This window comes from Tupaia chinensis, unplaced genomic scaffold, assembly GCF_000334495.1.
Source record: "Tupaia chinensis unplaced genomic scaffold, TupChi_1.0 Scaffold147417_1, whole genome shotgun sequence".
Lineage (NCBI taxonomy): Eukaryota > Metazoa > Chordata > Mammalia > Scandentia > Tupaiidae > Tupaia > Tupaia belangeri.
In genome coordinates, this window is record NW_006207268.1 from 15,395 (window position 1) to 28,408 (window position 13,014).

General features: G+C 43.0%; 1 protein-coding gene across 4 annotated transcripts in view; it reads left to right on the plus strand.

Moving 5' to 3' along the window:
* Nucleotides 1–1,534: 1,534 nt before the first annotated feature.
* Nucleotides 1,535–13,014, plus strand: part of KYAT3 (kynurenine aminotransferase 3) — a 75,690-nt gene continuing 64,210 nt past the window's right edge. Inside the window, exons 1-2 of one of the 4 annotated variants that reach the window (XM_006169682.3) lie at nucleotides 1,535–1,633; nucleotides 10,710–10,809. In XM_006169682.3, the coding sequence (XP_006169744.1) occupies nucleotides 10,711–10,809 (99 nt within the window). In that variant the 5' untranslated portion in view covers nucleotides 1,535–1,633; nucleotide 10,710. The other 3 variants (XM_006169683.3, XM_006169685.3, XM_006169686.3) reach the window with 3 other exon arrangements.

The following is a 13,014-nucleotide window of genomic DNA, read 5'->3' on the forward strand; positions in this document are numbered from 1 at the left end:
CCACAGTTTCAGTGTTTCTGTACTCAATTCGTGTTTGTCAAATGTGAGAAAAAGAAAACCAACCCTTGGCATGGATAACTGAACTGGCTCCCAACCTTAGCGTTGTTAGGAACTGGCCCCGGTGCTTACACAAAGCAATCTCACAGAACACCAACATCAGACAAGGTCATTCTGTGAATGAGAGGTGAAACACCAAACAAGATCCCTTAATAATCTAGCCTAAACACAGATGAAAACAAGGTTACCAAACAAACTTGAAAATTTAGCCTTGTGTTTTTCCTCCCTCTTTCTAGGTTGTCTTGGAATCACCCCTACTTTCTAACAACATCCAATACACAAAGAACCTCCAGTCTCTGAACTCTCTCCCCAAATCACCTAACACAAGTCCAAGCTTTACCTTACTCCTAACGCTAATAAAATGACCCACGGTTCCCCAGGTATGTGCTCTGCCTCAACACAAATAGCCAACTTTCTGACCATAGATGTGTTCCTGATGGTCTTTTGGCTGGAGAGCATTGACAAATGAATGCTCCCCACAATAGCTCACAACCTACAGGTAGATTCTCAATTGTTCCCAATAATTTCTCCATGCAATTCAGATCTTCTGACTCTCCTTGTTCCTAGAATATATTCTTTGAACCAAGAGTATTGCCACCCTTTCTTCTAGGCCTAAGTAACAAAACTATCACTACTCCCATTCCCTCTATCCTTTTGTCTTCTTTAAAGAGCAAAGGAAAAAATTCTATCAAACAAAATTTTTACAGAAACACCGTCTTTCCCAAAGAAGTAACCCATGGTGCCCCCTTTGTCTCCTAGTCAATTTTTCTTCTTTTATTTCTTTTTAGAGAGATTTTTGCTATAGGGCACCTGTGTTCCCTGGAGAGACAGAAAGGGAGAAATCACCCGCCAGAGCGGATGGCCACGCAGCAATCCCTTCTCCGTTCTCCTCTGGGGATCTTGGGCACACAGGCATATCTGTTCGAGTGAGTTTTACGCCACCAGGTCTCGGCCTTGAACCAGAGTCGATCACATAGGAGTCTAGTGATGTAGTTATGCCATTTCCTGGTCTCTCTTCACTTTTCAAGGCATCATTTACCTTCCTCCTTCAGTCTCATGTCCCTTTTCATTTCCACTTAGGTCAAACTAATTTCACTGTTCAGGGAAGTAAAGTTCCTCTCCACTTCTTCCCTCGCCCCGTCACAGGGGGTAAACACCTCTACAAACCCCCTTCCACACTCTCTTCAGCCATGCCTTCTCTGACCCCCTTCCGGTTATTCTAACCTGAATCCTCCCCTAGCACCACCTCAGTGGCTCCAGAGCCTTCCCATCCTCCCAAGCACTCCGGGTCCTACACCCGTCAGCCACACACATCCTGTTCCAGCCCAGGCCGAAACTGCAGTCTTCACCCAGAATCCGGTCCCCGCCCTCTATCTCCGGCCCCAAGGCCAATCCCCAGCCACATCCGGCCCCTTTACTCCCTCTGCACGCCCCGCCCCCACGGTCCCCGCCTCCAGTCCTATCCAATCCGCAATCCCCGTCCAAGCTCCGCCCCCACGTCCTAGTTTTGCCCAATCAGGCTCCCAAGGCCCGGCGGGACTCCAGCGCCGGGAAGCGAGGCTGTCGCGCATGGGAGGTAAGTGGTGCCGAGCGCGGCACTTCCGTGCGGAGTGACGTGAGAGCCGGCGTGCGGGGTCGCACGGAGCAAGGCTGCAGGGGTGCCTGGTGGGGCTGCGGAGCCGCGTGCCCGACAGGTATGGGTTTCCGTCAGCGCTCGGACTCCGTCCCCGGCTGAGGCGCGAGCCGGCAGCTGCCCGCGGAGGGCGGCCGCAGAGGGTCCTCCCTGGAATTAACAGTCTCCCCTGGAGAGGATAGGGCGCAGGGTTGGCCGGCCTGCTAGGGGGAACCCCTGGACTTCGTCATCGCCCTGCCTCTTTTGCCCCTGGTTTTGCAGTTAGTTTGTATTGACAGAAGGCAGTCTAGGAACGGTAGCACCCACACCAGTGCATTTTAAGTGTAGTATTAATTTAGAAAAGCGAAATAAAGATTAACTTGCCATTAAGTAAATCATAGCGGAATCCAACTTTTAGTTAAAATAGAGAGGCAAAACAATGGTTGCTTTTGATGTCCAAGCAACTCTAGAAGCGAGGTTTCCCTGCTGGCTGCAGAAATTATTCCTCCACATGGCCACTGGTTGGCTCCTCCCTGCAATTTGAGGGGGACATGGGACAGCTTATCCTCATACCGGGCACCCAGCTGCAGAGCAACTCTGAAGACACGTTACCACATGCACCTAACCTGACTCCTGCTAACCTGTCAGCCATATTTCTCTCTAGACAACTGTTCTGTTTTTAAGTTTGTTATAGGGCACCTGTGCTGGCCAGCCGAGGGAGAGACAGGATGAGAAATCACCCCCCAGAGAAGATGGCTGCAATCCCTTCTCTTCCATGCCCCTCTAAGGATTTGAGCACCCATGCACACAAACAGCCCGTCCTGGACCTCAACCCCTCAGTGGGCCATGTAGAATCCAGCTGTCTCAACCACCACACCATCAAAAACCTAGAACTTTTAAAAAGTATAGGAAGCACATGTCTAACAGCAACAACAATATAACTAACAGCTCCAGCAGACCACACAAAATCAAAAGGATCCAAACTGAAACTACATTATCTGACTTTGGTAGAAATCAAGAGAACCAATTTCCCAAATAGGCCAGTTTCAGTCAAGTTGACATGACAATGAAGTTCCCTGTTTTAAATCTTAATAACAGAAGGTAATCTAGAGTAACCTGACCTTAACCTGTTGCATTTTGATTGCTCAGTCTCCCCATCCTCTCTTTACAAAGGAAAGTAACTTTGAAATGACCAGTTCACTTTTTGGTCTTTATTTCTTTATTCTGCACAAAGCCAAACTTTTCTGTTCGGCCTATCAAAAAGTTTTATTTTATGAAAAAGATTTATTTTATGGAAGGAAGTGTTGCCTGATTCTAGAATCACAAATAAAGCCAATTAAGAATTAAAGTAAATTTGTTGTGTTTTGTCTTTTAACCAACATGAATCCCGTTTTCACAAAACAGCTTTTCAGTCATTTCAGGATCCCATCTCCCAACTCATGTGCTAACTCTGCCTAATCTTTTCCAGCCTTACTCTAATGTCAAGGCGTTGAGGCTTATCCTTCCCTCTGTACTTCCCCAACCAGTGCTTTGTTCACCCCCCTCTATTCCCTCTTTCTATCAGTGAACCTTATAAACATTGTAGAAGTGAACTAGCAGCATGAAAAAAAAGGCTCTCTTGGGACCAGCAGTTAGCATAATGGCTATGTTGCTGGACTCCCATGTAGCTGACCGCAGTTTGAGTCCTGGGCCTGGTGGCTTAAACTCACACCGGGTGCGTGTGCATGCGTGCCCATGATCCTGAGAGGAGAATGGAGAAAGGACTGCAGCGTGGCCATCCACTCTGGAGGGTGATTTCTCACTTTCTATCTCTCTGTCTGTCTCTGTCTTTCTGGCAAGCACATGTGCCCTATAGCAAAAACCTCTCCCAAAAAAAAGGAAAAAAAAGGTACTCTCTCCCTTGGCTAGAATCTCGTAAATAGTGTGAGCTGTGCGTTAGTAGCACCTTCTCTTCTGAAAACTGTAAATGTCAGTCGTCTTTGAACTTGTAGCTAACAACAAATGCTATAGACTTTTGTCAAATTGACTAAATCTCTGCCTACTCCCCATACACAAAGTGTTTGTAAGTTAGTCATTTGGACTTAGAGCTTTATAAACTTCTCAACCTCAAATTTTTAAGAATTTGAGTACTCTGCGGTTCTGCCCCCAGTTCACTAGCCCACAGGCCTTAGCTTGAGGGTGCCTCAAAATTTGTCAAGCATCCCTTCTTAAACTGCACTGTAAACAGATAATGATAATACAGTGACAGTTTAATTTTCTGTTGATCATGTATGTTTAAATAGGAGGTTTATGAATATTATACTGTAATTAGATCAGTTAGCTCACCCAGATTCTTCTTCACAGAACATTGTTTTTAGGGAAAACTAGGAAAATACACTGAGAATAATTGTTTAGAATTAAAAGCCATATACTTTTTTATTTTTTTCAACCTTTCTGTGACCTCCAAATGTATTAGTTATTTTGACTCATTGGTGAATATACTTGTGCAATGTTAGTTGCATTAGAAAGTGCTCCAAAATGTGTTTATTTAAAGTGCAAAAGAAAAATAGCTTGCTTCAAATACTCTGAACATGCATCTATCAGCCCGCTTAGATTATTATTTATTTATTTATTTTTGGGAGATGTTTTTGCCATAGGGCCTGTGTGCGCACCAGAAAGAGAGACAGAGAGACAGAAAGCAAGAAATCACCTCCAGGGGGATGGCCACGCCACAATCCCTTCTCTATTTAAATTTGACCAGAGAGGGAGAAAGCGAGAGAGAAAGTTAAAAAGCAAGCTGCCATGTGTGGGACTCGAACTGTGGCGGCTATGTGGGAGTCCAGCACCCTTAACCGCCACCTGCCAGCCCCAGTCCCTTCTATTAATACAATCAGATTACCTAGTGGGAGAACAAAGAGGAAGAAGGAAAAAGGGCCTGGGGCTGGTTTTGGGGGAATTTCACTGTTCACAGTGGAATGGGGGAGTGGTAGGAGGAAAAAGAGTAATAGTCAACAGCCAAGGGAACATGGTATTTCTGGGAGGATGGAGGGCTTTCCTGGCAGTATCTGATGCTGCAGAGAGCTCAAGGAAAGTGAGAGTTGCAAAATCCCCACTAGTTTAACAATATGAAGTCAACACTGTCTTGAGCAAGAGCTGGCTCAATGGAGTATAATACGAAAGTCAGGTTGGTGATCAGCAGTTGGCATAATGGCTATGTTGCTGGACTCCCATGTAGCCGACCGTGGTTCAAGCCCCAGACCCAGTGGCTTAAACTCACGCCGGGCGCATGTGTGTGCGTGCCCAAGATCCTGAGAGAAGAACGGAGGAGAAGGGATTGCAGAGTAGCCATTCCCCCCACCCTGGGGATGATTTCTCACTTTCTGCCTCTGTCTCTCTCTTTCTGGAGAGCGCATGTACTCTATAGCAAAAACCTCTCCAAAACAAACAAAAAAAAGTCAGATTGCATTAGGATGAAGAAAAAGACAGTTAATTAGTAATGTGAGCATAGGGGAAAGGTAGAGTCAGGAGTTTGATTTTTGGTTGATCTGTGTTTATTTTAAATGGAAGAAATTTGAACAAGGAAAATTAAATCTACAGGAAAAAAGGGTAATTATTACAGAAACAAGGTCTCTAGAACTGGGAGGGAATGAGGACTAAGTCATGGGAGAAGAGATTCTTTTTGTAAAAGAGACTTTTTTTCATTGTAACAGAAAAAAAGATTAGGTTGGGCTGTTTAGATTTGAGCAAGTTGAGATATTTCCCGTCTGTTTTCTGTTTTCTCTGTGATAGGAAACAAGGTTACTGGCTTGGACTGAGGAGAAAGGTAGAGTTTTTAGGCCAAAGGAATGTGAAAAAAAATAAAACAATAATTTTGGACTATGGAAGAGAGGTACACAGGGTTTCAAAAAGTTTATGGAAAATTGGGACCAACGGTTGGTATAATGGCTATGTTGCTAGGCTCCCATGTAGTCGACCACTGTTCGAGTCCCAGACCCGGTAGCTTAAACTCACACCAGGCATGTGTGCATGTGTGCCCGAGATCCCGAGAGGAGAGTGGAGGAGAAGGGACTGCAGTGTGGCCGTCCCCCCTGGGGTGTGACTCCCCCTTTCTGTCTCTCTGTCTATCTCTGTCTTTCTGGCGAGTGCACATACCCTATAGCGAAAACCTCTCCACAGGAAGAAAAAAAGTTTATGGAAAGTGGAATCAAAGTACAACTTATTTTGGCACAAAAAATGTTGAATTCATGCATAGTTTTTCATTACATACATACCCATGAGCTTTTAGAAGAGCTCTCATATTGTCTACAAAGTAGAGTAGAAATACAGGAGAGTGTTAAGGATTCAATCTAAAATTCAAGACCAGGACTTTTTGGTGAAACAAGTTCAATCCTCTTCAACTTTCTCCAGCAGTCCTCAGCTATAGTTGAGATCACCCAGGGCTAGGGTTTTACAGACATGTGAAAAGACAGGCAAGGAGGGTAGGACATTGCCACGAGCATGATTGACATGGTGGACCTGGCATCTAAACTGGGAAACAAAGGTAGAGGCAGCCTCATGGAGATGTTGGTAGTACTGAAGAGTACTGACATTTAGAATAATTAAGCAAATTGAAAGGATAAGTAGTTTATTGTTAAAGAACTGGATGTTTCTGGGACAAACAGATGGCATAATGGTTATGTAGTCAACCATGGTTCAATTCCCGGTCCTGGCAGCTTAAAACTCATGCTGGGGGGACCAGCAGTTGGCATAATGGCCATGTAGCTGGACTCCCATGTAATTGATCACAGTTTGAGTCCCGGACCCGGTGGCTTAAACTCACGCCGGGCGTGTGTTCATGTGTGCCCAAGATCCCGAGAGAAGAATGGAGGAGAAGGGATTGCAGCGTGGCCATCCCCCCAAGGGGTGATTTCTCGCTTTCTGTCTCTCTGTCTGTCTCTGTCTTTCTGGCGAGCACACGCACCCTATAGCAAAAACCTCTCCGAAAAAAAAGAAGGGAAAAAACCTCATCTTGGGAGCATGTGCATGTGTGCCCAAAATCCTGAAAGGAGATTGGAGAAGAACAGATTGCAGCATGGCCATCCCCCCAGGGGTGATTTCTCACTTTGTGTCTCTCTGTCTCTCTGTGTATCTCTAGTGATCATAGGCTCCCTATGGCAAATATCTCTTCTCCTCCCCCTCCCCCCCAAAAAAAGAGCTGAATGCTTCAATTAATCATTTTGGAATTAGGCCAGGTGGAAGTCATGGCAGGCACGATGACTTAGGAGAGATTTAGAAGGGCAACATGGAGGGCAAGAGCAGTGGACATGGAGGTGTCAGCTGAATCATCTCTGAAGCCATTTTAGGTTGCCTAGAATGATCATAGTACTTGGGTTTGCATACAAAACTGGATGTCACCTAATGACAAATCCTTATGAAAGAGAATTATCAGTAGAGCTGGAGATAAAACATCAATGAGGCAGCCGAGGAAAGCTATAGTCTGGCAATGGTAAAATGCCTAGAAAGAGGTAGGTGATACAACTGTGTTGACTAGAGTTAATAACAATGTATCATACACTTGAAAACTAAGAGGGTAGATTTTAAGTGTTCTCACCACATCAAACTAGTTAAGTATGGTGAGGACATGGAAGAAGGATGGGATGAGAGGGGCATAGAGGATCCAAACCCAACCCTGAGGAATATGGAAGTGGTATGTGCAGGAAACCATAGGTCTGTTTTAATGCAAGGAGGTAAAGAGAACACTTGGAAAAGATAAACAGGTGGAATTAGCAGGTTATGGTTCGACTGCTCCAAAGACAGTCGAAGAGTTTGGAGAATGGAAGGGAATTAAAAGCTGGGTCAGGTTTCAGGAGACGCACTGCATTATGGAAGTAGTGTACTGTAGAAAACAGGTAGGGGAGAGGGTTGTGGGATGAGGCTTTGGGATGAAAATGGGAAGATCCAGTGGCAATGCCCTCAAGAAGATGGGCCTGGTGGCCACAGAGCGTGGGACAGTCAGCCTGGATTGAAGTCTCCCAGGAGCGGCCGACCGAACTCACATGTGATCAGCCAGTGACTAAGCAGTATCTTCTGAGACTACCTTCACACCAAGGATTCATTTATTCATTTTGAAAAATGGAGAAACAGGCCCAGCAAGAATCAGGGACTCATCAAGAATAGCATCCTCTTTTAATAGCAAGACCAGAATCCAGGTATCTGGATTCATAGTTCTTTTCTCTCCCAGTTTATCTCAAGAAAGTAAAAAAGGTTTCTCTTATTTATTTTCTTGTAAGAAAGTATTTTTTTTTTTATATTTTGTTCGAATACCTAAGACATCATGTTTCTTCTTGTAAAAAAGTATTTTTTTATATATATATTTTGTTCGAATACCTAAGACATCATGCTGAGCATAATGGATATTTATTTACTGGAGAAAAAAAAAAGTGCTAAATCTAAGAACTTTATAATACTGAAAACTGTTTCATATAGTTCCTGGTTTCTTGGTAATACCTCTCCTTAAAATGATCCCAACTGTCTACACCAGGTCATGCTTTATTCCTGACTAGAATAGTTTGTGCCATAATAAACATGTCTCAAGTTAAGAAAACCTTATCTTATACTTGAAAGCCATAAATCATAAGGGGTAACTGTTTACGAAAGAAAATAGTATCTCATAAAAGGAATATTTTCATAAACAGCTCACTCACATCTTTTTAATGTGATTTGTATGTGCTTATTTAGTCATCCTATAATTGTTGTCTACTGTGAACCAGAGAATACAGCGGTGAGCCTAACACACCAGGTCCTTGCACGAGGCACGTACATTATAAATTACTGAATGACTGAGTGAGTAACCCGCCAAACAAACAAACAAAATGCTTTGGAGAGAATCAGTAATAGCCTGGTGCGATAAAGAATGGCCAAGAGACTGTGAAAAAAGAGAAATAAACCAATGTAATACAGTAGAGTTTTGATTGAGCAAATCTTAACATGATTTAAATTGTCCCCGGACTTTGGAACAACTCTGGCTAGCCTTGGGGTCAACTCGGTATTTACGTTCTAGAAAAGGAAAGTGCCGGGTACAGGAATGGGACCATGATGTACAAAAATGAAAGTGAAGGAATAAAGTAGGGAAATAATTTGGGTTGGAACATTCTGAAGTTTGTCTGCATTAACACAGTTTAAAAGGCGGGAGGCCTGTGGGTGACCAAAGCCTAGCTGCTGTGATTGGCTGTAACCTAGCAACCAGCTCAGAAAGACAGACTACTATGTATGATTTCAGCTTAGAAATCCAAGTGTGGGAGTACAGCGGCCATTTTAGGCCAAAATAGTTTATTTAACAAGACTATTATCAATTCCATGGCCAAAGAAAGCCTTTTGGAGAGCAGTCATTTAAGCTGAAATTTTGACAGGAGAGGGATTTTATGTCCCACTTTTTAAGAAAGATGGTACTATATTATTTTTCACAGCTAAAATTTTCTGTAGCCTTAATATTTTAATAACTTAGCGATTCAAAGCTAGCTTCACTGGTCCCTTTAAGTTTATAGAGCTTTTTGGTTTTTGTTCCCCCCATCCCCCACAAAAAAGTTTGATGAACTATTAGAGAGACAGGACATGCTATCTTCTGATTCTGCAGCCTCAAATGCTTAAGAGGGCAGCATTATCAGGAAAAGAAAATAGTATGAAAGGCTTTTGTTTGCGTAAATATTTTTAGAATGCCATGTTTTCTTTCCACTTCTAAATATCACTACACTAATTGACTTTTATTGCTGTGATTTTCCTGCATTTACCAATGACAGGTAATGATTTCCTTACAGGTAAAGAAGTAATTCAGATTGCATGCCTAGTAGGTAACTGGACCCTATTGAAATGCCTTGCTAGCTTTCTTTGAAATTTTTAAGGGAAATACTGTCTGAGAAAATAGCCTGAGATTCATTCAGGTATTCTTCATATTTATCAAGGACCTACTAACCCATCTTTTCAAATACCTTTCTACATAACCTGTTTTTAATCAGCCCAACTTTAATGTTACCAGGTATCCCTTTTACTAGTAACAGTTATCCAAATAATTCTGAAATTTGAGTAGTTCTTAGATTGAAATATTTTGGATTTTATAGCTATTAGAAATAGAACTTTTACTTACTGAAAAGTAAGTAGCACTCTTGGCTAAAAAAAATATTTTTTCTGAGAGATTTTTGCTATAGTGCACGTGCACTCACCAGAGAGACAGAAAGTGAGAAATCATCCCACCAGGGGTATAGCCATGCCACAGTCCCTTCTCCTCCAGTCTCCTCCCGGGATTTTGGGCATGCACACACATGTGCCTGGCATGAGTTTCAAGCCACCAGGTCCAAGATTTGAACCATGATCAATCATGTGGGAGTCTAGCATCTTAACCACTATGCCACCTGCTGGTCCTACTCTTGACTAAATTAAAGTCTTTGTTTATAAATTCAGAATATCCTTCCAGGTCTCAAGTTTAAAATAATGTAAGTATAAATTTGTATAAGATAAAAAGGAATACACTTATTAGAGTAATTCTAATAATGAGAGATAATATTAAAAAAAAGAACTTGAAAGGAAAGAACTTACCAAAAGTTTTATGTAATTTAACTTGTTCTCATTGCTAGAGGGCATGTGTATTCCCCAGAGAGAGAGCGATCACCCCCAAGTGGAGTAGATAATATAAAAAAAAAGAACTTGAAAGAAAGGAAAGAACTTACCAAAAGTTTTATGTAATTTAACTTGTTCTCATTGCTAGAGGGCATGTGTATTCCCCAGAGAGAGAGCGATCACCCCCAAGTGGAGTGTGGTCATGCCACAGTCCTCTTTTCTCCGTTTCTCCTGTCAGAATTTTGGGCACATACACACACATGCCTGGCATGTTTTTCAAGCCGTCAGGCCAACCCTTGAACCATAGCTGGCCATGAGGGATCCGGCTCCATATGTACATCACTTCACCACCACGCTACCTGGCCAGCCCTAATGTTATCAGCTGGCGGTGTACCGGCTAGCTCTACGTGTCTAGTTGTTAGGTGACTGCCATATATTTACTCCCTTTATCCATTTTTCTTTTTATCTGTAGTATGTTTTTGGCACAGAGGAGACTCTGCTCCCATGGCAGTGGAACAAACTTGCTGAAGACAATTTATTCTTCCAAAGTCCTTGGATTCTCTACTTCTGCTGTAGGTATTACTTATTGCTTACAGATAAATTCTTGCTCGTATCTGTGATGTCCAAAAATAGATATATGCAGATTTTCAGGGGCTTTAATAAATATTTGATGGGAGTGATTATCTCTTTATCTACTCTGAAGACGTCTTGTCACTGATGGCAGCTGACGCTCACTGAGCACCTGCTTGCTGTCCCTGGATCAGGCCATGTGTCGGGCTTTACGTATTCGCTGTCTCGTTTTATCTTCACAAAATCCTTCATATGAATTGTATTCCTATCTCAGAAATGAGAAAGTTCAGGCTTCACCGGGTTTAGTAGCTTGCCCAGGGTCCCATAGCTTGTAAGTGGTATAACCAAAGTTTTCACGGCTCTGGCATGCCAAAGGGTATCTGAGAGACGATATGTCATGGCTTAAAGTGCAGGTTCTGTGACTTCCAGTTTATCTGAAATATGCAGATAAAGTGTTACTGTGGAAAAGCAAACAAATCCAAGGGGAGTGACTCAGCACTGGACAGATCACTGGCCCAGTTTCTTCTACAGGTCAGTGGTGTCAGGGTGTGAAAGAATTCACAGACTGGCAGCTAGGGACTTCAAAGGAAAGGGATTTAGAGCGAGATGATTAAAGTAATCCTGAGACAGCAGCCAGGTCCTGTTTTTTTTTTTTTTTTTTTTCGTTTGTTTGTTTGTTTTACAATGCCTGGGCGGTTCAGTTGTAATCTCTGGATGAGTCAGCCACCTGCAGTAAAATCTAGCAGCAACCACCCCCTTTCCTCCTTTCCAGTGGATATTGTCCTCTGAGCCCAAGGAATTCCCTCTGGGGCATGTCCCCACCCACAGGACCAGCCAGACTAGGTCTGACCCTTTCGGCCTTTTTCCTACCCTGCCAAGGGAACTCAAGGTCACCTGAGAGATGCCTTTTCTCCAGCAGAGCTACAGTAAGAGACAAATACCCAAGGGGCGATACCCCCCCACACACAAAAAGGAAAAGAAAGTAAATGCCCAAGGCATCTGTGGAACTTCCCATCCAAAATGTCCTAGATAATTGGGGTTGGGGCTAATATGTCCTTTCAAGTGGCATGGGGAAAAAAGTGGGAGGAAGTATTTCCAAAGGACTGTTCTGGAATAAGAGAGGTGAAAGAGCCACATTCACTAAACACAAAGTGTACGAACACATTTCAGAAACTTGATCCAATCAACTGAATGTGTTGGGTCCTTGGAAGAGTCATGATGTATTTTTCTATGTTTTCCTATGCAAAAACATCTCATGACTTTTCCCATGACCCAATAAAAAAACATTTTAAGGAAAATCTGACTAGTCTAAATATGGGCTGGGTAGTAGCAGAAACCAAGGGCTAGGTGTGGTACATTGCAGTTAAATAGGAGCATGTTTGTATTTTTCAGAGATACATACCAAGTATGTAGGTGTAGAATGAATTAAAGTCTCGAATTTGCTTTAAAATTAGTCAGCAATTGAAGGAAGGAAAAAGGGAGAGACTAGCAAGTGAGGCAAAATCTAGAACATTACGGAATCCGGGTACCATGGATATGAGCATTTATATTCGGGTGAATGATATTTGTGATTTTTATAGATCAAAAATGGTTGAATAGTGGTAATTTTGTATTATTCCATCTAATCCTAATCTCAACTTTTATGTAGGTTTGCAATTCTCATGAAAACTGTCAGCCTCTTATAGTATAAATTGTAGACACGAGAAGTTGGGGTGTGTGGCCCCAACACCAGTGCCAGATTGGATCGGGACCCTGAGATGACCAGGCTCTTGTGCACGCTCGTGAGGAATTAGTGGACAAAGGAGTAGTAAAGCCGTTTATTTAGAGAGGGAAGGAAGAACAGAGCTCCCAAAGCACGGAGGGGCTGAGACTGGGGTTTATATCCTGTAGTCTAACTAGGGAGCTGGCTTTTTGATACACAGTAGTCCGAGTGATTTATTACCCCATTCTTCACGGATCAGCAGACCGCAGCACTCTGTACTTATTAGAATGTACTTAGCAAGGAGACACTGTTGCCCTTAGCCACCGTTACGGTTACGTTGAGTCCCAATGTAGCCAGCTTTTGGCTGTGAAAACTCAGCTCCAGCTGGGGCCTTTACCATGTCTGTGTGCTCAACATCCCTGTCTCCTGCCATATTCTAGAAAGGAGTCATAAATTCTTTAGAGACATGTAGAAAGGATGCATGTTGTACATTAACCAGATCTTG